This window comes from Chanodichthys erythropterus, chromosome 8, assembly GCF_024489055.1.
Source record: "Chanodichthys erythropterus isolate Z2021 chromosome 8, ASM2448905v1, whole genome shotgun sequence".
In the NCBI taxonomy this organism is placed as follows: domain Eukaryota; kingdom Metazoa; phylum Chordata; class Actinopteri; order Cypriniformes; family Xenocyprididae; genus Chanodichthys; species Chanodichthys erythropterus.
This window is the reverse complement of record NC_090228.1, coordinates 38,659,932-38,686,025: the sequence shown is the minus strand read 5'-3', so window position 1 is coordinate 38,686,025 and position 26,094 is coordinate 38,659,932. Positions and strand designations below refer to the sequence as shown.

General features: G+C 41.2%; 1 protein-coding gene across 1 annotated transcript; it reads left to right on the top strand.

Annotated features, from left to right (window-relative positions):
• The first annotated feature begins 8,010 nt into the window (after positions 1-8,010).
• Positions 8,011-22,285, top strand: LOC137024882 (tripartite motif-containing protein 16-like). The gene is made up of 6 exons (XM_067392824.1): positions 8,011-8,577; positions 10,570-10,665; positions 10,751-10,984; positions 11,349-11,540; positions 11,654-11,687; positions 21,768-22,285. The coding sequence occupies exons 1-6, from the start codon at positions 8,011-8,013 to the stop codon at positions 22,283-22,285; spliced, it is 1,641 nt and encodes a 546-aa protein (XP_067248925.1).
• Positions 22,286-26,094: the final 3,809 nt, after the last annotated feature.

Genomic DNA, 26,094 nt, shown 5'->3' with positions numbered 1-26,094 from the left:
CCAGGAAAGGACAAGTAAGTTTCCATCATTTTCCGATTAAGTTAAAGATTTGGAGCGATGTAAACAGTGGCTGCGGGCCATCAAACACCCGAAGTTTGGAGATGACACCATTATAGAAAACCTAAAAAACGCAGAATATGTAGTCTCCATTTCAAGCACGAGGACTACGAACCAAATATCCTTGCAATGAAGAGAACCATTCTGAAGGACACCGCGATCGATATTCACTTTCCCAGAGGACGAACAGCCTGGGCATCTGGTACTAAGCGTATTCGCCTAGAGGTAAGACTCGCTGATACTAGACTAATAACACAGTAGCCTATATGTAGTGTTGTAGGTAGCAGTAAAACTGCAAACTTAGCAAAGTAACTTTAGATAGACAATTACATATAAGTTGCATATAAGTTGACTAAGTAAAGCCACTGTTCTGTAAAGCTGAGTTAGTCTATTTATCTATTTATGCTAACGTTACCACAAAAGCCTGTTGCTGTATTGGTTGAGATGACTGCAGAGACCGATACATTTGCGAGATGAACCACTGATGTAGTGCAGACTATAACAAAATATGTTAAGCTTAAAAATATAATTGACACCCACTTTTGATAAAATCTTTGATCTATGTCCGTGAGTAACCTCAAACGTGCATATGTATGGGCGTGGTGAAAAAATGTGGAACTACCTGCTATTACTGGCTGTAGTTTTAAGCCTCTGGCCAAAAAAGCCTCCGATGACGCAAAATGACGATTTTTGCGTCATCGGAGGCTTTTTTACAGAATAAAAATGCATAAATCTCTCATATTGGGCTGATATGAAGGGGGAAAGCACGCTAATTTGAAAATACTAGTGGTATTCTACTAATACAAAGCTTAATGCTAAATCCTGAAGTAACCCTTTAAGGAGCATCTCCCCTCCAAAAAACAGAAGCGTGTGGATGAAGGTCCATAGTGATGATACACTGAGTTCCTTCAGTGTATTTAATAAATGTGTTGTTTTAGTTTTACTCCAATACCACTTCATTGGGCTTTTTATGTATAAGCATTATATTGAACATTATCACACTTTTACTATAATTTTATCAAATTCATTTTTTTGCTATAATTATTATTGTTTTATCACCTAGCTTTATCACCCTGCTTCTCTCTAACTTATATTTTTTGAGTTTGTGTCTGAGACTGATTAAACAATGTGTGTGGGAACACACGAGGAAACTAAAAACTTAGCAGGAATGAAGCTCTTCAGGACCAAGAATGAGACTTTTCAGGACCAGGAATGAGGAGGCTGCTTTAGAGACACATCTGTTTAAACACATCACTCAAACACAGAACCAGGAAACAAGGATCACATGACTTCAGAGAAACTGAAATGTAGTTGAGCTGTTGTGTGTTTGTGTCTCTGTATTAAAGTGACATACATGAGCCAGTGAGGTTTGATGTTATTGATGTGTCACCATAATTGATTTGGGCTCTAGAAACATTCTTCAGAATATCTTCATTTGTGTTCTGCAAAAGAAAATCATACACGTTTTAAAAGACATGAGGATGAGTAAACAATGAAAGCATTTACATTTCTGGGTGAACTATCCCTATAAAACTAGACATTGATGAAATAATGCTGACTGTGATGCACATGTAGGCAATCATCACGTGAACATCAGTTCAGTGTTACTGTGTACTTATTTATGGGTTATGTTATGATTTGATAAGGGTTTTCATATGTTTGTTTAATACATTTCATAGTCTCAAAAATTAATAGTTAGTTTTATATTTTCAATCTCCCCTCGAAGCTCCGACAATCCTCAGAGAAGCTGTCAATCATAACGACACACCCTGTTTCTATAGCATCTAAATGCTAGCTAAAATCAAACTCATCACAAAAACAAACAATTGAACACATATCAGCGTGATAACAACTACCTTAAATGACTAAATTGCACTTCCAATAAAATTTTCCGAAAGATGGTTTTATTGTTTTATTTTGACTCAAGTCCCATTCGTTTGCATGGAGAGGGCGGGGCTTATGACCTGTACTGCATCCAGCCACCAGAAGAGCCCACAGCTTCACTTTACAGGACGTATGAGGCACACCCGGTATGAACACAAAGATGCATCAAAAAATGCTGATGATAAGCACAAGAGATAATTGTCCCAGTGTGGACGAGGCTTTATGCCCGCTATTTTCATGTAAGGTGTTGCTCTTAATCAAGCAGCAGTGTGAATTTGTAGCATATTACTGCTGGAAGGTGTAAGGAAAAGACGGGCACAGGAAGCTGAGCTTTTTTGATGGCTGTGAATCTTTAAAGGGGTACTTCACCCCTGGAAAGATGAATGTGTATTTAAAATTGGTCATTTATGTAGTAGAAATGTGAAATTATTTTTGAATTTGGAGCTTTCTAGACTGAGAAAAGGCAGAAAATGTATTTTTGACTAATGTGGATGAAAGACAACAACTCCCAGAATGCACTTGTTTTGCTGCCCTTGCGAGGCCACGCCCAAACCACGCCTATCGGTTACAGGCGGCATTACCAGGAAAATTCAAACAACTAGGCTTGCTTTGTTACATATTAATTCTATAAATCGTGAGTTAGTTCATACATTTTCAGTGAAATGGTGCTAAATTGCTTTGTACCTGGATGTACACCCAAAACCAGGAAAGGACAAGTAAGTTTCCATCATTTTCCGATTAAGTTAAAGATTTGGAGCGATGTAAACAGTGGCTGCGGGCCATCAAACACCCGAAGTTTGGAGATGACACCGTTATAGAAAACCTAAAAAACGCAGAATATGTAGTCTCCATTTCAAGCACGAGGACTACGAACCAAATATCCTTGCAATGAAGAGAACCATTCTGAAGGACACCGCGATACCATCGATATTCACTTTCCCAGAGGACGAACAGCCTGGGCATCTGGTACTAAGCGTATTCGCCTAGAGGTAAGACTCGCTGATACTAGACTGATAACACAGTAGCCTATATGTAGTGTTGTAGGTAGCAGTAAAACTGCAAACTTAGCAAAGTAACGTTAGATAGACAATTACATATAAGTTGCATATAAGTTGACTAAGTAAAGCCACTGTTCTGTAAAGCTGAGTTAGTCTATTTATCTATTTATGCTAACGTTATCACAAAAGCCTGTTGCTGTATTGGTTGAGATGACTGCAGAGACCGATACATTTGCGAGATGAACCACTGATGTAGTGCAGACAAAATAAAGTTAATTACTGTAAGCTTAAAAATATAATTGACACCCACTTTTGATAAAATCTTTGATCTATGTCCGTGAGTAACCTCAAACGTGCATATGTATGGGCGTGGTGAAAAAATGTGGAACTACCTGCTATTACTGGCTGTAGTTTTAAGCCTCTGGCCAAAAAAGCCTCCGATGACGCAAAATGACGATTTTTGCGTCATCGGAGGCTTTTTTACAGAATAAAAATGCATAAATCTCTCATATTGGGCTGATATGAAGGGGGAAAGCACGCTAATTTGAAAATACTAGTGGTATTCTACTAATACAAAGCTTAATGCTAAATCCTGAAGTAACCCTTTAAGGAGCATCTCCCCTCCAAAAAACAGAAGCGTGTGGATGAAGGTCCATAGTGATGATACACTGAGTTCCTTCAGTGTATTTAATAAATGTGTTGTTTTAGTTTTACTCCAATACCACTTCATTGGGCTTTTTATGTATAAGCATTATATTGAACATTATCACACTTTTACTATAATTTTATCAAATTCATTTTTTTGCTATAATTATTATTGTTTTATCACCTAGCTTTATCACCCTGCTTCTCTCTAACTTATATTTTTTGAGTTTGTGTCTGAGACTGATTAAACAATGTGTGTGGGAACACACGAGGAAACTAAAAACTTAGCAGGAATGAAGCTCTTCAGGACCAAGAATGAGACTTTTCAGGATCAGGAATGAGGCTTTTCAGGACCAGGAATGAGGTTCTTCAGGACCAGGAATGAGGAAGCTGCTTTAGAGACACATCTGTTTAAACACATCACTCAAACACAGAACCAGGAAATAAGGATCACATGACTTCAGAGAAACTGAAGTGTAGTTGAGCTGTTGTGTGTTTGTGTCTCTGTATTAAAGTGATATGCATGAGCCAGTGAGGTTTGATGTTATTGACGTGTCACCATAATTGATTTGGGCTCTAGAAACATTCTTCAGAATATCTTCATTTGTGTTCTGCAAAAGAAAATCATACATGTTTTGAAAGACATGAGGATGAGTAAACAATGAAAGAATTTACATTTCTGGGTGAACTATCCCTATAAAACTAGACATTGATGAAATAATGCTGACTGTGATGAACATGTAGGCAATCATCATGTGAACATCAGTTCAGTGTTATTGTGTACTTATTTATGGGTTAGCGGCTTTACCGTTTATTCAGACAAAGATTGATGTGAATGTGTTGAAATGTCTTATTTGTAATATGTATGGTTTATATTTGATCAAAGATAATATTTATGCTTATGTTTACATGTTGACGTGCATCTGAATAACACTTTTGCTGTATAATGGTGTATTTATTGTCATAGGTGTTAATCGACCCCTATGGGTGGTAGAATCTGCTAGCGTTTAGCGGGAAGATTGCATACAAAGTCGGTATATTTGTGGAAAAGGGGCTAGTCTAGTCGGGCCATTGACGGCCAAAGGGCTGTTGCTTGTCTGAAGACCAGGAATGTTGTGTTTTGCTGCTCTCTGCATGTTAGTTTTGTAAAGTTTAATTTGAGTATTTTTGGTGGTTTATTTATTTTCTTTTTTCATTATTTGGGACTTTGGTTTGGAAGAGCATGTGTAACGAGACAGCTGTCCTAAATAAAACCACTGGGACGTGAAGTATTGCTTTGTTGTACCCTATTTATTCCATCTTTCTGGCCTCAAGGCAAGAAACACAAGACAACTCAGGTTAGCTGTAAAACCTAAAGACACCCGACCTCTGGTGGCAGTAATATTTCGACTAAAGGTGGCAATGGTTGTAGCAGCTCTCTGACACTGACACTTATGAATGAATCTATATTCTTATCATATAAGACCTTTAACCCCTCAATCTCAGCACTTCACTGATACTGGATTCATATCTGTTTACTTGATGATTTATGTGATGTTTCTCCTGTCATTGGTTTGTCCTTTAGCACCAGCTGAAGGAGATGCATAGGTCATTCCAGCAGAGGATCCAGCAGAAAGAGAAAGATCTTCAGCAGCTGAGAGAGGCTGTGGAGTCTTATAAGGTGAGTCTGGAGAAGAAGAGAAGTTTGAGAAGTCTCAGTCAGGACTCACTGAAGCCACTGTGTGATTGTGATGTGTGTCCTAACAGCGCTCTGCACAGACAGCAGTGGAGGACAGTGAGAGGATCTTCACTGAGCTCATCTGCTCCATTGAGAGAAGCCGCTCTGAGGCCACACAGCGGATCAGAGATCAGGAAAAGACTGCAGTGAGTCGAGCTGAAGGACGACTGGAGCGACTGGAGCAGGAGATCAATGATCTGAGGAGGAGAGACGCTGAGCTGGAGCAGCTTTCACACACACAGGATCACATCCATTTCCTGCAGGTAACAGAGATCTAGAAGAACAGGATCATGAGAGCAGAATGAGCCGTTGACTGAAGTGTTGATCACAACACTGTTTAGTTGTCATGTGATTAAATCCGATCAGTGAGTAAATGCATCCATGAGCCAACCTGGAAATGGTCACTGCACGCCACTTTGTTTGGCTTTTTGTGCATAAGCATTATATTGAACATTTATCACACTTTTGTTATAATTTTATGAAATATATATATATATATATATATATATATATATATATATATATATATATATATATATATATATATATACATACATACATACAGGTGCTGGTCATTATAATTAGAATATCATCAAAAAGTTGATTTCACTAATTCCATTCAAAAAGTGAAACTTGTATATTATATTCATTCATTACACACAGACTGATATATTTCAAATGATTATTTCTTTTAATTTTGATGATTATAACTGACAACTAAGGAAAATCCCAAATTCAGTATCTCAGAAAATTAGAATACTACTTAAGACCAATACAAAGAAAGGATTTTTAGAAATTTTGGCCAACTGAAAAGTATGAACATGAGCATGTACAACACTCAATACTTAGTTGGGGCTCCTTTTGCCTGAATTACTGCAGCAATGCGGCATGGCATGGAGTCGATCAGTCTGTGGCACTGCTCAGGTGTTATGAGAGCCCAGGTTGCTCTGATAGTGGCCTTCAGCTCTTCTGCATTGTTGGGTCTGGCATATCGCATCTTCCTCTTCACAATACCCCATAGATTTTCTATGGGGTTAAGGTCAGGCGAGTTTGCTGGCCAATTAAGAACAGGGATACCATGGTATTTAAACCAGGTACTGGTAGCTTTGGCACTGTGTGCAGGTGCCAAGTCCTGTTGGAAAATTAAATCTGTATCTCCATAAAGTTGGTCAGCAGCAGGAATCATGAAATGCTCTAAAATTTCCTGGTATACGGCTGCGTTGACCTTGGACCTCAGAAAACACAGTGGACCAACACCAGCAGATGACATAGCACCCCAAACCATCACTGACTGTGGAAACTTTACACTGGACCTCAAGCAACGTGGATTGTGTGCCTCTCCTCTCTTCCTCCAGACTCTGGGACCCTGATTTCCAAAGGAAATGCAAAATTTACTTTCATCAGAGAACATAACTTTGGACCGCTCAGCAGCAGTCCAGTCCTTTTTGTCTTTAGCCCAGGCGAGACGCTTCTGACGCTGTCTGTTGTTCAAGAGTGGCTTGACACAAGGAATGCGACAGCTGAAACCCATGTCTTGCATACGTCTGTGCGTAGTGGTTCTTGAAGCACTGACTCCAGCTGCAGTCCACTCTTTGTGAATCTCCCCCACATTTTTGAATGGGTTTTGTTTCACAATCCTCTCCAGGGTGCGGTTATCCCTATTGCTTGTACACTTTTTTCTACCACATCTTTTCCTTCCCTTCGCCTCTCTATTAATGTGCTTGGACACAGAGCTCTGTGAACAGCCAGCCTCTTTTGCAATGACCTTTTGTGTCTTGCCCTCCTTGTGCAAGGTGTCAATGGTCGTCTTTTGGACAATTGTCAAGTCAGCAGTCTTCCCCATGATTGTGTAGCCTACAGAACTAGACTGAGAGACCATTTAAAGGCCTTTGCAGGTGTTTTGAGTTAATTAGCTGATTAGAGTGTGGCACCAGGTGTCTTCAATATTGAACCTTTTCACAATACACAATTCTCATTTTCTGAGATACTGAATTTGGGATTTTCCTTAGTTGTCAGTTATAATCATCAAAATTAAAAAAAAAAAAAAAAAAAAAAATTTTTTTAAATATATCAGTCTGTGTGTAATGAATGAATATAATATACAAATTTCACTTTTTGAATAGAATTAATGAAATAAATCAACTTTTTGATGATATTCTAATTATATGACCAGCACCTATATAGATAGATATTTATATTTATATCTATATATATATATATATATATATATATATATATATATATATATATATTTCACTATAATTATTATTGTTTATCCATATCTGTATGGATAAATAATTTATAATACATACTGCAATATTCAGTAATAACAAGATCTGGCAATTTGCATATCATGGTGACGGTGACTTCAAGGAACTTTGATTCTGGACACAGTTTTCAGTCTGCAGTATTTAGGATACAGAATTACTGACATTTTAAGGGTTTTGTCTTGCTTCTCGCTAACTTATATTTTTTGAGTGTGTGTCTGAGACTGATTAAAAACAATGGGCGTAGGAACACACAAGGAAACTAAAAACTTAGCAGGAATGAAGCTCTTCAGGACCAAGAATGAGGAACCTGCTTTACAGACACACCTGTTTTGCACACATCACTCAAACACAGAAAAAGGACTCACATGAGTTCAGAGTTAGAGAAACTGAAGTGTAGTTGAGCTGTTGTTTGTTTGTGTCTCAGTATTCAGGCAGTAAAATGGCAGAAGCCAGAATTTCGCAGGATGAGTTCATGTGTTCGGTGTGTCTGGATCTCCTGAAGGATCCAGTGACCACTTCCTGTGGACACAGTTACTGTAAGATCTGTATTACAGGCTGCTGGGATCAGGAGGATAAGAAGAGAGTCTACAGCTGCCCTCAGTGCAGTCAGACCTTCAGTCCAAGACCTGCTCTAGCTAAAAACACCATTCTGGCTGAAATGGTGGAGAAAATGAAGAAGATTAAACTTCCTGCTGACTGTTACACTGAAGAAGTGCAGTGTGACGTCTGTACTGAAAGAAAACACAAAGCCGTCAAGTCCTGTCTGGTGTGTCTGAATTCTTACTGTCAGAATCACCTTGAACAACATGAGACCTTCTTTAAAGGAAAGAGACACAATCTGACTGAAGCCACTAGACGACTGCAGGAGATGATCTGCCAGAAACACGACAAGATCCTTGAGGTTTTCTGCCGCACTGATCAGAAGTGTATATGTGTGCTGTGTACGATGGATGAACATAAAAACCACGACACTGTATCAGCTGCAGCACAGAGGACAGAGAAACAGGTATGAACTTAAAGGGTCCCATTATGATAATTTACATAATTTTGTTTATGGGGTTGTTTACTGGAATACATTTACATGCTTTAACCCTTAAATGCATGAATGTTTCACCAATCATTCTAACCCGGATCTAAATCTAACACAGAAGGATCTTTGCCTGTTGTGATAATAGAACTCCTCTGATATTAGACTAACAATTACAGAATAATAAAATAAAGCATATTTTGTTACCTTTTGGAGCTTGAAAGGACTCCGTTTGAGCAGATGTTTTATGCCATCATCACTATCCTGGTCAGAGCTCATTTCCCAGTAAATTCAGAAAATAATAGGCTAGTTTTGTTTAAGGATCGTGAATATGAGCCCATTTGAGCCCATCAATATTTAGATAACTAACGGCTTCATATTGGACAGTGCAACAGAGTTGGAAATCCACATCCAGCCTTTATTACAGGAGAGCGTAGTCGTACAGGCAGTAGGTCAAACACCAAACAGATACAGTAAAGGCAAGGCAAAAGAGAAATCTAAACACAGGCTATGGTAAAGGCAGGCAGCAAACGATCATCAAACAAAGAAATAGTCCAGGGTCAAAAACACAGGCAAGGCAAGGAACAAGGAACACAGAGACAAGGTCGAAAACAAGGCTAGAACAGAGAATGAAGCTATGGGAGTTATGCAGTGGAAGCAGTTTCTGAAGTTCCTGAAGAAGAATTGTGATAGTTCCATGAGTTTCAATCGATTGCTTCTGTGTCAATTGAAGAAGTTGTGATGAACTCGCATGGTTAGTTCAACTCTGTTCTGGTTGAGAGAGGAGTTCTCTCTCTCGCCATGAGTAAACGCATGGCTGGTTGTAGATCGAGGCCTGTCATCGCGGCTGCGCAGAACAGCAAATGGAAGATGCAGAGAAGAAGGAATAGCTGATGGATGCCCGTTCAGTGATGGTAAAGTTGCAGTTTTCTGCCGAGTTGGAATGACACGCTCATCAACCAGAAGAAGTGGCAGTAGAAGGCAGAAGAGAAGAGCATTAGTGTGAAGTTGCCCTTTAACTCTGTGTGGGAGTCCTACCTCCCCATGTCAGTGAGCCAATGGTCACTTAAGCTTTCAGAGGAAAATTTTTACGATCCTTTGTTCTTCTAGCAGTGCATTTGCATCTGAAATTTGATTGGGTTTTCAAGAGAAGAACCTTCGAACCTTATAATACTGTGTCACAGAGTTAGCAAAATGTAACATAAATGAAAAAATAGGAAACAAAAGTTGGAGTCCATAGATACCAAACATGCGATCCATGTGATGTTAGTTAACCACAGTATGCAATTCTGAAACATTAATCCAAAAGAGTTTGAATTAATACATAGAAAATGAATATCTATATCCCTATGATAAGAAAATCATAAAATGTGAAAATTGGATACAGGTTTTTGTCAAGTGGTTATACATAGAATATATAGAATTAAAAGGGGTTATTAGTCCTTTTCAACAAGAATTAAGTAAGAGATACAGGTCCAGAGACCTGGTGTTAGCCGTATTTGGGGACATTTAACTTCTGGAGTTTTCTGAATTATTCATTAAATATAATGATTAATTACGTGTCTGATTGGTCCAGATGATACAGAAAAATCAAATATGGTGGCATGTTTAGTCGTATGACATGAATGAGCCAGTAAGGTTTGGTGTTATTGATGTGTCACCATATTTGATTTGGGCTCTAGAAACAGAGACATTATTCAGAATATCTTCTTTTGTGTTCTGCAAGAGAAAATCATCCAAGTTTGGAAAGACATGAGGATGAGTAAACAATGAAAGAATTTACATTTCTGGGTGAACTATCCCTATAAAACTAGACTTTGATGAAATAATTCTGGCACTTATGAATGAACCTATAATCTTATAACGTAAGACCTTTAACCCCTCAATCTCAGCACTTTACAGATACTGGATTCATATCTGTTTACTTGATGATTTATGTGATGTTTCTCCTGTCATTGGTTTGTCCTTTAGCACCAGCTGAAGGAGATGCAGAGGTTGTTCCAGCAGAGGATCCAGCAGAGAGAGAAAGATCTTCAGCAGCTGAGAGAGGCTGTGGAGTCTCATAAGGTGAGTCTGGAGAAGAAGAGAAGTTTGAGAAGTCTCAGTCAGACTCACTGAAGCCACTGTGTGATTGTGATGTGTGTCCTAACAGCGCTCTGCACAGACAGCAGTGGAGGACAGTGAGAGGATCTTCACTGAGCTCATCCGCTCCATTGAGAGAAGCCGCTCTGAGGCCACACAGCGGATCAGAGATCAGGAAAAGACTGCAGTGAGTCGAGCTGAAGGACGACTGGAGCGACTGGAGCAGGAGATCAATGATCTGAGGAGGAGAGACGCTGAGCTGGAGCAGCTTTCACACACACAGGATCACATCCATTTCCTGCAGGTAACAGAGATCTAGAAGAACAGGATCATAGTGGACTTGAGCAAGAGACTCACAGAGAAACATAATCAAAATCTACTCAACCCTGCCATGTGACTCCATTGATGCACTTGATCTGTTACATTTGTGTTATTGTCAGATGTTTGATCATCAAGTGTTTTCCAAGAAAGTTCACATATAGAGTCAAACTCTAGATCTTACGGCTCTAACATGATATAATAAACATGGGAAGAATGAATCTGATCCTGTGAAAGTGCTGGATTGAGGAGAGTTACTAAAGATCAACAAGAGCTGCTCAAATCTGACAGTAGTGCAGGTTATTGTCTGAAGTGTGGAGGTGATGAGCTTTGATTTCTGTTTTCTGTAGAGTTTCCAGTCTCTCTCAGCTCCTCCTGAATCTACAGACGTAAATGACGATCCCTTCAGTTCTCTCTCCTCTTTTGATGGTGTGAGAGAATCTGTCCATCAGCTGAGAGACAAACTGGAGGATTTCTGCAAAGAGGAGCTGAAGAAGATCTCTGACAGAGGTAAAGTCCTGGAGATTCATCTGCTCTCAGAAATGATCCTCCATCATCTCATATCATGTAGAAGATCATATTAGAAATGTCTTAGGAACAGATGCAGGGATCATTTTCTTCATGTCTGTTGATTTCCACAGTCACTTTCACCAACATTGTTCCCAGAACCAGGAACGACTTCCTACTATGTAAGTCACTGAGAAAACAAGCAGAGAAACTCAATGTCTACTCTTTTGTGCAACTAGACTAGTAGATGCATGTATATTTATTAAAGGGTTATTCACCCAAAAAAAGTGCTGTCATTAATTACTCACCCTCATGTTGTTCCACACCTGTAAGACCTTTGTTCATCTTCGGAACACAAATTAAGATATTTTTGATGAAATCCGAGAGGTCAATTACCACATTCAAGGTCCAGAGAAGTAGTAAAGACAATGTTAAAGTGTCATGAAACCCTGTTTCAGCAGCAGCAGTCAGTTCTCAACACAGTTTTGAAACATGCTACAGAAGTGGGCGTGGTTAAGATGAGACTTAACCACGCCCACTTTCGAGACTTATTTTGCAGCGTTTTTATGAACTACAGTGTGGATGAATTGCGTTTGTGTCGAAGACATATTGAAGAGAACTTGTGCGATGCAGAAACTCTTACAAAGCAAAGACAAACACTCGTTTTTGATCCATTAATGCATCTCTCGCTTACTGTATGTGATCCACTGTTTGAAGTGCCTGTCAGAGGAAATCAACGCATGCTGTCATGAATAATCATATATTATGTCACTTAAATGATATACGCACTGTGTTTACATCCAAACGGGGCTCAGTATTGGCAGGCGCTGTTCGTGTGAGCAATATGATACTGTAGTGGACTTAAGTTCGTAGTAAGGGAAGGAAGAGGTCAGGGACGGCGAACAACTGCTGACTGAGTCTTTATTAAATATCAAACGGTTCAACAGAAAGGCTGTGCAACGCACAATAACGAAAATAAACAATCCACAAAGGGCTTCACTCCAGGTTCGGCATACGCTATCCACAAGGGCTTCTCTCCAAGTTTGGTTTACACCATCCACAAGGGCTTCACTCCACGAACCTCGGCACGACTCAGTCAACAGTTCCCCTCTCTCTCACACACTCCTGCTTCTCACGGCGTTTTGTCCTGTCTCCGCGCCAATCACTGGAATGAGAAACAGGTGTTCGTGATTTGTATTCAACCTACTCACTTACCACGCGTCTCCCGCTATTCTCTCTGGTTGCAGACCTCGCTGAACCACGCCCCCCTTGCCACATACCCCCACCGCCCGACTCAGGCCGGGGAGCCGTCCGGCCTGCAGCCCCCCCCCCCCATTTCTGGAGAGGAAATCGGCCACAGCCATCCGAACACCCGGCCTGTGGACCACCTTGAACTTAAAAGGCTGTAGGGCCAGATACCAACGAGTGATCCGCGCGTTGGTATCCTTCATGCGGTGGAGCCACTGCAGGGGAGCATGGTCCGAACAGAGAGTGAATTCCCGTCCCAGGAGATAATAGCGGAGGGTGAGGACGGCCCACCTGATAGCCAAACACTCTTTTTCTACGGTACTGTACTTAGCTTCTCTCTTAGAGAGCTTGCGGCTAATGTACAGTACCGGCCGCTCCTCACCCTCTATCTCCTGGGACAGGACAGCACCCAGCCCTCTGTCCGACGCGTCAGTCTGCAACAGAAAAGGGAGAGAAAAGTCAGGAGAGTGAAGCAATGGCCCGCCACATAGAGCAGCCTTTACTTGGGTGAAGGCCTGCTGGCACAGCTCCGTCCACTGGACCGTATCTGGAGCATCCTTTTTAGTTAGATCAGTCAACGAGCTGGTGAGGGCCGAATAGTTAGGTACAAACCTTCTGTAGTATCCCGCCAGCCCGAGGAACTGTCTAACCTCCTTTTTGGTCTTGGGGCGCGGACAGGTCGCAATCGCTGCTGTCTTGTCAATTTGGGGACGCACCTGCCCATGCCCCAAGTGGAAGCCCAGATACTTTACCTCCACGCGCCCAATTGCACACTTCTTCGGGTTGGCCGTGAGCCCAGCCCCTCTCAGCGATCTCAGGACGGCTCTCACATGCTGCATATGCCGCTGCCAATCATTACTATAGATAATAATATCATCTAGATAGGCAGCCGCATACACAGCATGGGGCCGGAGAACCTTATCCATGAGTCGCTGAAAGGTAGCCGGTGCCCCGAACAGCCCGAACGGAAGCGTAACGAATTGGTGTAATCCGAACGGCGTCGTGAAAGCTGTCTTTTCTTTGGATAAAGGCGACAAGGGGATCTGCCAGTACCCTTTCGTTAAGTCCAGTGTCGAATAAAATCGAGCCGCACCTAGCCGGTCAAGCAATTCGTCCACCCGTGGCATTGGATATGCGTCGAATTTCGACACTGCATTCACCCTGCGATAGTCCACGCAGAAACGAACCGAGCCGTCGGTCTTGGGAACCAAAACTATCGGGCTCGCCCAGTTACTGCTGGACTCTTCTATTACTCCCATTTTCAGCATTGCCTCTAATTCGTCCTGAACTACTTTTTTCTTGTGTTCAGGTAACCTATACGGCCGGCTGCGAATCACCACGCCCGGCTCCGTCTCGACATGGTGCTGAATGAGGTTGGTACGTCCCGGCAGGGGAGAGAACACGTCTGCAAATTCGGATTGCAATTTAGACAAATCAGTGAGCTGGGAGGGCGAGAGGTGATCTCCTCCCGGGGTCAGAGCGAGGGATTGCGTTTTTATATTCGGCCCGAGATCATCCTCTCCGCTAATCACCGTCGCCAGCATCACTGACTCTGCCTCATTCCATTTTTTCAGTAGGTTGAGGTGATAAATTTGACGGGCCCCCCTCCTGTCGGACCGTACCACCTCATAATCGAGCTCGCCCACTTGCCGTGTGACCTCAAAGGGTCCTTGCCACTTTGCAAGTAATTTCGAATTTGAAGTAGGGAGTAATACAAGCACTTTCTCTCCCGGTGCAAATTTGCGTAAGTTAGACCGTCTGTTATACAGCTGGCTCTGTCTGTGCTGGGCTTGTAGCAAATTCTCCATTGATAGCCGCCCCAAAGTGTGGAGTTTTGCTCTCAAGTCCAGCACATACTGAATTTCGTTTTTGGCCTGAGATGGTCCGTCCTCCCAAGTCTCCCTGAGGACATCCAGCACCCCACGGGGCTGGCGTCCAAAGAGAAGCTCGAAGGGGGAAAACCCCGTGGAGGCTTGCGGGACCTCTCGCACTGCGAATAACAGAGATTCTAACCACTTATCCCAATTTTTGGCGTCCTCTTGAACGAACTTACGAATCATGGATTTAAGCGTGCGATTAAAACGTTCGACCAGCCCGTCCGTTTGTGGGTGAAAGACGCTGGTATGAACTGATTTAATGCCCAATAATTCGTACAGTTCGCGTAACGTGCGTGACATAAACGCCGTGCCTTGATCAGTGAGGATTTCTTTTGGAATCCCCACTCGGGAGATTAAACGAAACAGTGCATCCGCAAAACTTTTAGCGGAAATGTTGCGGAGAGCCACTGCTTCAGGATATCGCGTTGCATAATCAACAATGACTAACGCAAAGCGATGTCCCCTTGCTGATCGTTCTAATGGCCCGATGAGGTCCATACCAATTCTCTCGAAGGGGACCTGCATTAAGGGAAGTGGGCGCAATGGCGCTTTTGGGGTGGCCGGTGGGTTCACCAACTGGCATTCACGACAAGACGCGCACCACCTGCGTACATTCTCGTGAATGCCCGGCCAGAAAAACCGGGTCATGAGACGATTTAGTGTTGCTGCCTGTCCCAAATGCCCCGCCATCGGATTAGAATGAGCCGCGTGGAAAAGCATTTCCCTACGGCTCTTTGGCACTAATAACTGGGTTGTATCTTCTTTTGTCTGAGTGTCTTGGGTCACTCGATACAACCTATCTTTTATAATCGCAAAATATGGGTAAGCAAGCGGACGTCCCAGCTGGAGAGGCTGACCATCAATCATAGAGACCCTATCAAATGCATGTTTTAATGTCTCATCTTGAGACTGCTCCAGGGGAAAATCATTGCGTTCCGGAAGAATTAGTCTTCCGGCTTCACTCAGATCCCCTGCAGCAGAACTCTCCGGTCTCTGATCAGTCTCTCCCACCTGTACTCGCGCTTGCTCACCCCGCGTTCTTTTCTCCCAAGAGGCATCCGAGCATAAACATCCCAATAATTGCTTAAACGCAGGCCAATCCGTCCCCAAAATTATCGGATGCCGGAGGTGCGGGTTAACTGCCACCTCAACACTATGCTTTTGTCCCCTAAATTTAATTATGACGGACATTACAGGATATCTTACCACATCCCCGTGCACACACCGAACCCCAACCACGCGGCCTGTATCCAATGCCCCAGATGAAATCAGGCTTTGATGGACAGAGGTTTGGTTACAGCCCGAGTCCACCAAAGCCTGATAGGGGGGTACCTATCAGGATTTGGTGGACTCGGGCTGTAACCAAACTCACAGGTTTGGTTACTTGATACTCACAGGTATTTGGTACCCGCCAGCCTGACCAGGGGCGGCCTGTGGATCGTCGGGGACCCGGATCACCGTCCCGACCTCCATGACCGGACATTTATCCACAAAATGATCCGGATCCCCACACCGCCAACAGGCCGGCCCAGACCTGCCCGCCGCTCCAGTGGCAGAGAGTGGGCTGAATAGATGGCGCGGAGAGAGGGGAGAAGCAGGAGCGGGGTCCGTCCCGGCAGCAGGGAGTCCCGCCCCCCGGGGCTCTGGGTCCGTAGGAAGGTGCCTGTCCCGTTCCGCCCCGCCCTCGGGGCGGAACACGAGGTGGGCCGGGCGGACGAGACCTAGGAAGAGGGACAGGTCTAGAGAGAGAGGGGGACAAAAGAGAGGGAGAGAGAGAGGCAGCTGGAAGGGGTTCGCCGCCCCCTTGGCACGCCACCAGATGATCCTCCGCCAGTTGGATGGCTGAGTCCAGCGACGTGGGGCGGTGGCACTGGACCCACTCGGCCGTCTTTTTCGGGAGCCGAGTGATGAATTGCTCCAGCACCACGCGATCGACGACCAGGTCCACGTCGCTTCCCTCAGCCAGCAACCATTTGCGGCACGAGTCCCGGAGCTGCTGGGCCAACATGAAGGGTCGGCCGGACTCACCCAGGTCGAGGGAGCGGAAGCGCTGTCGGTGCTGCTCTGGGGTCCGACCAACCCGCTGGACGATGGCCCGCCGTAGGTCTTCATAGACCAGGAGGTTCTGGACGGGGAGCTGCTGTGCCGCCACCTGAGCTTCTCCTGAGAGGAGCGGGACCAGCCTCATCGACCACTGGTCCCGCGGCCATTTACACGCCTCAGCGGATCTCTCGAAGAGGTCTAAGAAAACTTCTGGATCATCCAGTGGGCCCATCTTATTTAAGGGCAGGTGGACAGGCACAGCGGGCTGTTCGGTGGGCTCCCGGGGAACCTCCCGGTCAATCCAGCTCCGGAACGCCTCGCGGTCCTCCTGCTGGGTCTGAAGAATAGCTTGAAAGCACCGCTCCTGGTCGCCTCTTAACTCCAGCAGGGCCTGTTGTTGTTCGCGGTGCAGGACCGCGAGGGATGCGATGATGTCCGCAAATGTGGCGGAGGACGAAGATTGCATGGCGACGTGCTCCCGTCTTCCTTCCCGGGTTTCGGCACCAGTGTAGTGGACTTAAGTTCGTAGTAAGGGAAGGAAGAGGTCAGGGACGGCGAACAACTGCTGACTTAGTCTTTATTAAATATCAAACGGTTCAACAGAAAGGCTGTGCAACGCACAATAACGAAAATAAACAATCCACAAAGGGCTTCACTCCAGGTTCGGCATACGCTATCCACAAGGGCTTCTCTCCAAGTTTGGTTTACACCATCCACAAGGGCTTCACTCCACGAACCTCGGCACGACTCAGTCAACAGTTCCCCTCTCTCTCACACACTCCTGCTTCTCACGGCGTTTTGTCCTGTCTCCGCGCCAATCACTGGAATGAGAAACAGGTGTTCGTGATTTGTATTCAACCCACTCACTTACCACGCGTCTCCCGCTATTCTCTCTGGTTGCAGACCTCGCTGAACCACGCCCCCCTCGCCACAGATACATGCAAGTATTCTCGTTGCTTCATAACATTAAGGTTGAACCACTGTAGTCACATTTACTATTTTAATGATATCTTTATTACTTTTCTGGACCTTGAATGTGGTTCATTGTGTTTTATGGAGGATAAAAAAATCTCTCGGATTTCATCAAAAATATCTTAATTTGTGTTCTGAAGATGAATGAAGGTCTTGCGGGTTTGTAACGACATGAGGGTGAGTAATTAATGAAAGAAATTTCATTTTTGAGTGAACTAACCATTTAAAGAGCCATACAGACCCCTAATGGGTAAACTACGGCATTACAAATGTAAATTATTATTTTTCTGGACACAAAATTACTCTAATTTGCCTTTTTGCTCTGGAAATTAAAACCCTTTTCTCTATTTTAAACTTTAATACTACACTAATTGTAATATAAATAATAATAAAAAAAAAAAATAATAATAATATTTTAAATTGTCATTAATTGGCCTTTTTAATTTTTTTGCACAATTAGCCTAGTATTTAGTGCTAAAAGATCTCCTCAAAATATTAAATAAATACTACTGAACTAAAATCTAGAACATTTATTTAATTGAAAAAAACAAACAAACAAACAAACAAAAACAGTTAAAGTCCCCCTGAAATCAAAATTTAAGTTTTTTAGCTTAGGATCACAGATTTTCATGGCATCACATCACACTTCAGCTTCTCATCAAATCTTCTGTCCAATCAACCTACCTAAAACGGTAGTGTATATGCGTGGTGTAGGCTATAGGCTTATATATGCGCGCAATTATTCAAATTAGCCTAAGGAACAATACGGTTTGTTTACATGTACTACTAATATGAAAGATAATGAGTAAAAGAAATGCATAACTTCATTATCTTTATCGTCAATATCTTATGTAAAGTGAAAAACAGCAGAGCAGTAATGTGATTCGTGCTATGCTGTTTTAATTGGTCAGCGCTGTGCTGGTGAGATTAGTTTGCGCACAAGCGGCAACCTCCCCAAGTTTCTCTCGAAGCCAATATGGAAGTGAATTAACTTCAATACATCGACTGGCTGCTAGGGACAGGCCCAAAAGAGAGCAGAATCTCATTGAGCTCCATGTTAAAATGCCCAACTTTACAGCAGAAAAAAAAAGTGATATTGAAAATTTGAATAACAAAAATTGTGTTTTTTGTCTATACAGCTAATTTTGCCCTTCATGACAACTCTGAAGTCCCAAATGTCTAGCGTTGAAACTCTTTGTTTGACCATAACCTGAAAGAATTAACATACTAGCAAATCAACCTTAGTTGTTTGCTTAATACATTTACATTTAGTCATTTAGCAGACGCTTACTTAATAAAGTTAATAAAGTTAATAAAACCTGCACCAGCTCAGCCAGAATGAGGAGATTGTAGTACTTGTGTTTGGATGCTCCTGTGAGTGCGTGTTCCCTTCGTGACGTAAATCTCTGCGGCGCTGATTGGCTGGAGGACGGTCGTTGTTGAGCTCTGAGGGACAGCACTCATATCCTTTGATACATGATAGGATATATGATACATTAGGATATATATAAAGCACCTACTGGTGATTCATTCATATCATTGGCAGGAATTTTGAGACTGTTTCTGTTAAGTCAATTCATTGAAGTTTCTGCTGGTTTAAGAGAAACTCTGGAATGTCTTTAAAATGCATAGTTGTGCAGAGAGTGTCCCAGAGAGTGTCCCTGTGTGGGCCTGATGTGATTTTGGGCCTTGGGATGTCTCCGCAAGTCTCAGTTTCCTGGTAAGGTTGTGGATTTACTCCTCATGGTCCAGGTGTTACTTAGCGATCTGGTCTTAAAAGTTTGTGGAACAAAGGAGGGTCTCCTTTATCGATCAGCTCTGTTAATACAAAGTCTGGTTTGAAATGAAACAGGCATGAGAGATCAGTCTCCTTCAGCAGTTTAGCTCCATGGGTTCAGTTTTATAGCTCAATAATGGTTCACTGGGGGATCTCTGTGATCTTTGGTGTTGTGTTCATTTGGTGGGCTTCGTTCACGGATAATCTCACAAATTCTTCTTGTTTGCTGATTGGCTGCAGTTTGTGATAATCTATGTAAATATGATTTTAGCGCCAAATTTTTAAAGCGTTTATTTAACACTCAACGTTAACATGTTAGCATATTTGATTAATTTTTTCCAGTTTAACATGTTAAAAAATATTTAACGCAATTAACGCAGCATCCGTTTATGTCATGTTTTGGCTAGCATTACAATAAATGATTATGCTCTTATTCATGCAAATGCTTTTAAACAAGCGAGCCAAAAGAGAAAAAGAGAACAGTATTGTGCGCATGGGCGGCGCGCCAGAATCGAGTTCTCTGTCACGATTGAACGAATATCACACACAATAATGCCAAAATATACGTTTTTTGAGTATCCTCATTAGAGCAGCCTTGAATGAGTTAAATAAATACTTAAACGAAAGTAAAGAGCTGTGAGAAAGTGGGACACATGTGAGATCCACGTCATGTGCAGCAGCGGCAGCTCTTAAAGTGAGAGCAACCATTGCTAAGATAATGAAAGAACAAAGGTAGCAGAGAAAATGACTCACAGCTCTTGACTAAAGAAGCTTTAATAATGATTAATCTATATTAATCTATAAATCATGTAGTACAGACTGTTTGGTAACTTTATTAAATTTCTGTATTTTTCCTATTTGTTAGACATGTAGGAAGGGCACTTTTAAATATGACATTTATGGGTTTATGTGAGGATTGTTCTAAATTCACTTAGATTAAAAGTTGTTATATTTTTGAAGCCTAATAAATGTAAAAAAGATAGCTTTCAATAGGTTGTTTGCACATGATGTCATTGCTGCAGCATATCATATTTTCTTGACCTGGTAAGAACTCTAACAGCTGCATTTTGTACTAATTGTAGTTTGTTTATTGAGGAAGCAGGACAACCAGCTAATAATGCATTACAGTAATCTAGTCGAGACGTCATGAAAGCATGAACTAACTTTTCTGCATCAGAAATAGATAACATATTCCATGTCTTAGCAATGTTTCTGAGGTGGAAGAAGGCTGTTTTTGTAACATATGAAATATGATTTTCAAAGGACAAGTTGCTGTATAATATAACACCCAGGTCTTTAACTGTCGAGGATGGAGTAACAGTACATCCTTCTAAATGCAGATTGTAGTCTGAGAGATTCTGTGTACAGGTTTTTGGACCAATAAGTAATACTTCAGTCTTATCTGAATTTAATAGAAGAAAATTACTAGTCATCCAATGTTTTACTTCTTTAACACACTCTGTCAGATTGGATAATTTAGAGATTTCATCTGGTTGTGTTGAAATCGGTATAGCAGTGGAAACTAATTCCATGTTTTCTTATAATATTGCCGAGTGGCAGCATGTATATTGAAAATAGCAGAGGGCCTAACACTGACCCTTGTGGAACACCATAGTTTACTATCATTATCTTAGATTTTTCCCCGTTTAAATAAACAAAATTGTGTCGGTCTGATAGGTACGACCTAAACCACCGTAATGCCTGTCCCTGAATACCAGTGTAATTTTGTAGTCGATCTAGGAGTATTTTATGATCTATAGTGTCAAACGCAGCACTGAGATCAAGTAACACTAGTATTAAAACACAGCCCTGGTCAGAAGCTAGAAGTAAGTCGTTTGTAATTTTAATGAGCGCAGTTTCTGTGCTATATAGCATAGTGTTTACGTGTGTGTTATGCTCTTGCTTGGATTTATTAAAGATTGCCTTCTCTCTTCATCTTCGTGTTCGTATTTGATCTTCAACACAGCATGTGTGACAATAGATCTACAACGCTTAAAAACATTATAAATCAAATTATTACACTCATCGTTGAATCAATTTAATTTAACTCTTGCTGAATTAAAGTATCAGTTTCTTTTAAAAGAGAATCACACTGACCCCAAACATTTGAATGGTGTAAATATAATAACAGACCTTTAAATTATAATAAACACATAATAATAACAACATTAATATTCAGAAAAGACTGATTAGACAAACCTAAAAAACACTGATGTAAATGATGATTTTCACAGGATATCTGGTAAACTGTACTGAGACACTGATGATATATTGAACATGAAGAGTTCAGAAACATTAAAAGATCAGATTCATAATTCCTGATTCTGATGTTTTATCTCCATCAGATTCCCATCAGCTCAATCTGGATCTGAACACAGTGAATAAACACCTCCGTCTGTCTGAGGGGAACAGAATGATTACTTACACTGACACAGAGCAGTCATATCCTGATCATCCAGACAGATTTGATGGATATCTTCAGGTGTTGTGTAGAGAGAGTGTGTGTGGACGCTGTTACTGGGAGATTGAGTGGAGTGTTGCTGTGTTTATATCAGTGTCATATAAGAGCATCAGCAGGAAGGGATCGGGTAAAGAGTGTTTGTTTGGATCTAATGATCAGTCCTGGAGTTTGTCTTGCTCTTCCTCCAGTTACTCATTCAGACACAGTAACATAAAGACTGATCTCCCAGTAAAGTCCATCATCAGTAGAATAGGAGTGTATGTGGATCACAGTGCAGGAACTCTGTCCTTCTACAACGTCTCTGGAGACACAATGATCCTCATCCACACAGTCCAGACCACATTCACTCAACCGCTCTATCCTGGGTTTACTGTTTCTGGATCATCGGTGAAACTGTGTTGATGAATCAGAATAGACTGTAGAGAGATTCTACCCATAATGCTTTGAGCTCATGATGAATCAGTAACAGTGAGATGTTATAGAGTCTCTTATTTCCTCTTCATTACATTAATACTACAGCTGAACTTCTGTCAGTGAAATAACATGTCAGAATAAATGTGTGTAATGAATCCTCAGATAGACAGTGAGATCAGTGTGTGTGTGTTTCAGTTCTTATTGTAGTGTCACATAAATCATTTTTATTATTACTATTAAAATGACCTTTTAATTGAAATGATCACACACATGATTAATTAGAATATTATTATTATTTTTTAAAACCAATATGTAATTTGCTGTAAAATTGATAAATGTCAATTTATTAATGAATGTACAATATATTAAAAGGTGTGTATTATCAACCCATCTTCTTGTATTCGGTAATACATAAAATCATATTTTCCTCTGTTCATGTTCCTGGTAATGTCTGTATTTGGGATCTGGGAAGCGACGGAGGGTCTGACTCGTGTCAGGAATACAGTAACTGTGTTTTGTACTTCATTAATTTGCTCAAACAACTAAATTAGCCAAGATTCATCATAACTGTGTAAGATATAGAAAGAAAACTGTCTAAGTAGGATATTCTGTTGTTAAAACATTTACTCTTCTAGCTTCCCATGACAGCCGAGGTCACTGGGGTCACTCAGACCTGAATCCTACATGACCACATGATCACAGTTAAAGCATTTACTTTACACTTCATCTTCAGTGACTAGAGAATAATGAAGAATATCATCTGAACCTCTTTGTAATGATGATTCAACAGAGTGAGGATCCATTTGCAGTTTATTGAAGTAGGAAACACAATAATGACAAGGACGAGGCAGAGGCGGTAACAGGGACAGGCAAGGATCAGGGCAGGAATCAAACACGAGGAACAGTCCAATCAAACACAGGCATAGCAAACCACAATAAACACTCAGAAATGATCACCGGGGCAAATCAAGACTTTGCAACTTGTGTGAGAGCTGCTTATGAAGTGTGTGTGTGTGTGTGTGTGTGTGTGTGTGTGAGTGTCATGTGGTGCAGGTGTGTGCAATCAGTCCCAGGAATGAGGGCCTCTGGGAAATGAAGTCCGAATCGAAAACAGTCAACATTCAGGTGATGGCTCCCTCCGGTGGTGTGAGGAAGGAGGTGCAGGAGCCTCACTTGTAATACTCTTACTGAGAGAAAGTACAACTCAACCTTGAAAAAACTGTATTTGTGTGTGTGTGTGTCTTACAGGACTAGAAACACTGTTATGTGACCTTGGTTGGTCACTTCATGCTTAAACCAGGACCTGTTTTCATCCGGATAATCAATGGAGATGCTTCTGACTCCATCTGTTCATATGTGGAGATTTTCCAAGTTTATCAATGATTAAACCAGAATCATTCAACGTGACGCAATGACAGTTTAGTGACCTGTGTAAAGGATAATTGCTGTAGTTTTGTGAATGTATGCAAGGCTGACAAACTCCTTGTGAGTGCTGAAGCTGACATCTGCTGATGAAACTATTCTCTTCAGTAAAATTTTCTTCAGTTTATTGCATCTCTGACTCCTGGTCTTCATTCATCATATCTGGTCAATGTGTCTTTGACTGTAAAATCCCCTACAATATCAACCCAGATCATGTGATCATACTGTAAACTCTTGATCAGTGAAAGTATGAGCACAATTATCATAATCTAATCCAGTTTACTTTTAAAACCTCCTCCTGAACAGGATTTACAGATCTGATGCTCTGACAACTCTGAGAAAAAATAAAACAACAAGGATTGAGTCAAATCATCATCAGATAACTGGAAGGCATTAAATATAACTGAAAGGATAAAATATATTAGTAATGAAAGAAGGAAAACTGTAAGCTGAACTCTGATCTCAGTCCAGATGAATCTCATCATTACTGTAAATGTCTGAATTGTTGGAGTTTCTTTGTTCAGTGGTTCATGCTGCTCGTCCTGAACTAGAAAGTATCCTGACATGATAAACCATGTTTTTCTACATGAACTGTGGTAATACCATGCTCTGAATTCATCATGTAGTGTTTTTGGTGAATAATGTCAGTGTTTTCTTTCTATATCTGTCATGTGATCGTCCTGCTGCTGCTCTCAGTGCTGTAATGAACACAAATAATTCAATATATTAATATATACTTCACTTTCATCAGAGCAAAGAGCGTCAGTGATGAAGTGTTTCAATAGAGGACGTCCAACACTCTCATTAGATGAGCGACCCATGTGATACGATTCCAATCCCATTCGATTATGACGTCTGTCAGGATTTCTTACTAGATGTTAAAGAAACCTACTGTACCTGAAAACTTAATTTAATGTCAGTCTTTGATCTGCTGTATTTGTGTATCAGACGTAAGCCAGTAAGAGCTGTGCGTGTAAACCTCAAGAGGTGCAAGTGACTGACACTAACTGTCTTTAGCCTCCTTTTTAGCCTTCCATACCAGAGACCCCGGTTTGAATCCCGCTTGGAACGATTCGAGAAGGACTGGTTACATTTGACCTATTGTGTGTAATTCGCTTCTTTGTTCTAATTTTTAATAAATTAAAATAATAATAATAATAAAATAAATAACCAAAATATCTATACTGGTGTCTCATTATTTTTATCATTATTTTAATGTTTTAATTGTTTTATATCTTGGAATAATATTTTGGTCATATATTTATTTATAAAGAGCTACTTAAATGTCTTTGTTGAACTAAGGCCTAATCCTGGCTTAGACCTGTCTGTGAAACCGGCCCTTATATCTTGAACTAAGATTTTGGTCATTTCCCCCACCCCAAAATGACACATAATATGAACTCTGCTTTATTAAGTCATACACTGTTTCTGCACCCAAACATAACAGTTTTGCCTATTAGACAAAATCTCACACTCTACATATATATATTTATATCTTGGTCTGTTTAAATACTCGATTGTGATTGGCTGGAAGGTGTGCAGTAAAACTGTTTAATGCACAGGTAGTTCCAGTCAGTTTGATTACAGATCGAAATTAATCCGCCACTATTAACATTGGTAACCATAGTAGGTGGAAGCATCGGATCATAAATGAATCAGTGTATCGAATCATGATTCGGATCGTGTGTCAAATGGCTGAAATCATGTGACAAGAGGTCCTGGACATCTTGTTCAGATACATGGTATCATGGATTCTATCAAATACCAACAGATAAAAAAATCTAAACCTGACCTCTTCTGCTAGAAATATCTTGCCCTCAGATTTACCTGTACAATGCTGGGTAATGAAGAGAGTCCACAGTGTTGCATGCCTCAAAATATTAACTTCTGACAGTATGAAGGCAAACAAATTAAGACACAACTTAAAGAATTAACATCATGAACACAAAGAGAAACCCGTTGTTAAAGTTGAGTACTATATTAATACCAATGTTACAAATGAATTTTGCAGGCAAGGTCATGTCCGAGTGAGCCTTTATGTGGGTGTATGTAGGTTTTTGAAAAAAAAAATTCTCTACAAAAAGGGAGAACAGATTCAGGATCCTTTTTGTGGAAGTAGATGGCACTTCAGTTTCTGTAGGGTCTCTAAGATCCTTTTATGTAAATTACAGACAAAAAGATGTCAGTTGGGGTTGCGTTTTGATACCCCAAATAAGTGTCTACTACAAATTTTTTTTTAAAAAAATTGTAGACATCGCTGATTTTACAGATTTTACAAAAATAAAATTGTCAACAGAAACTCAAACTTTTGAACAGGCACATCTGTGTGACATTTGGCACATTAAAATTGTGGCATTTTTCAAGTTCTTTTGATG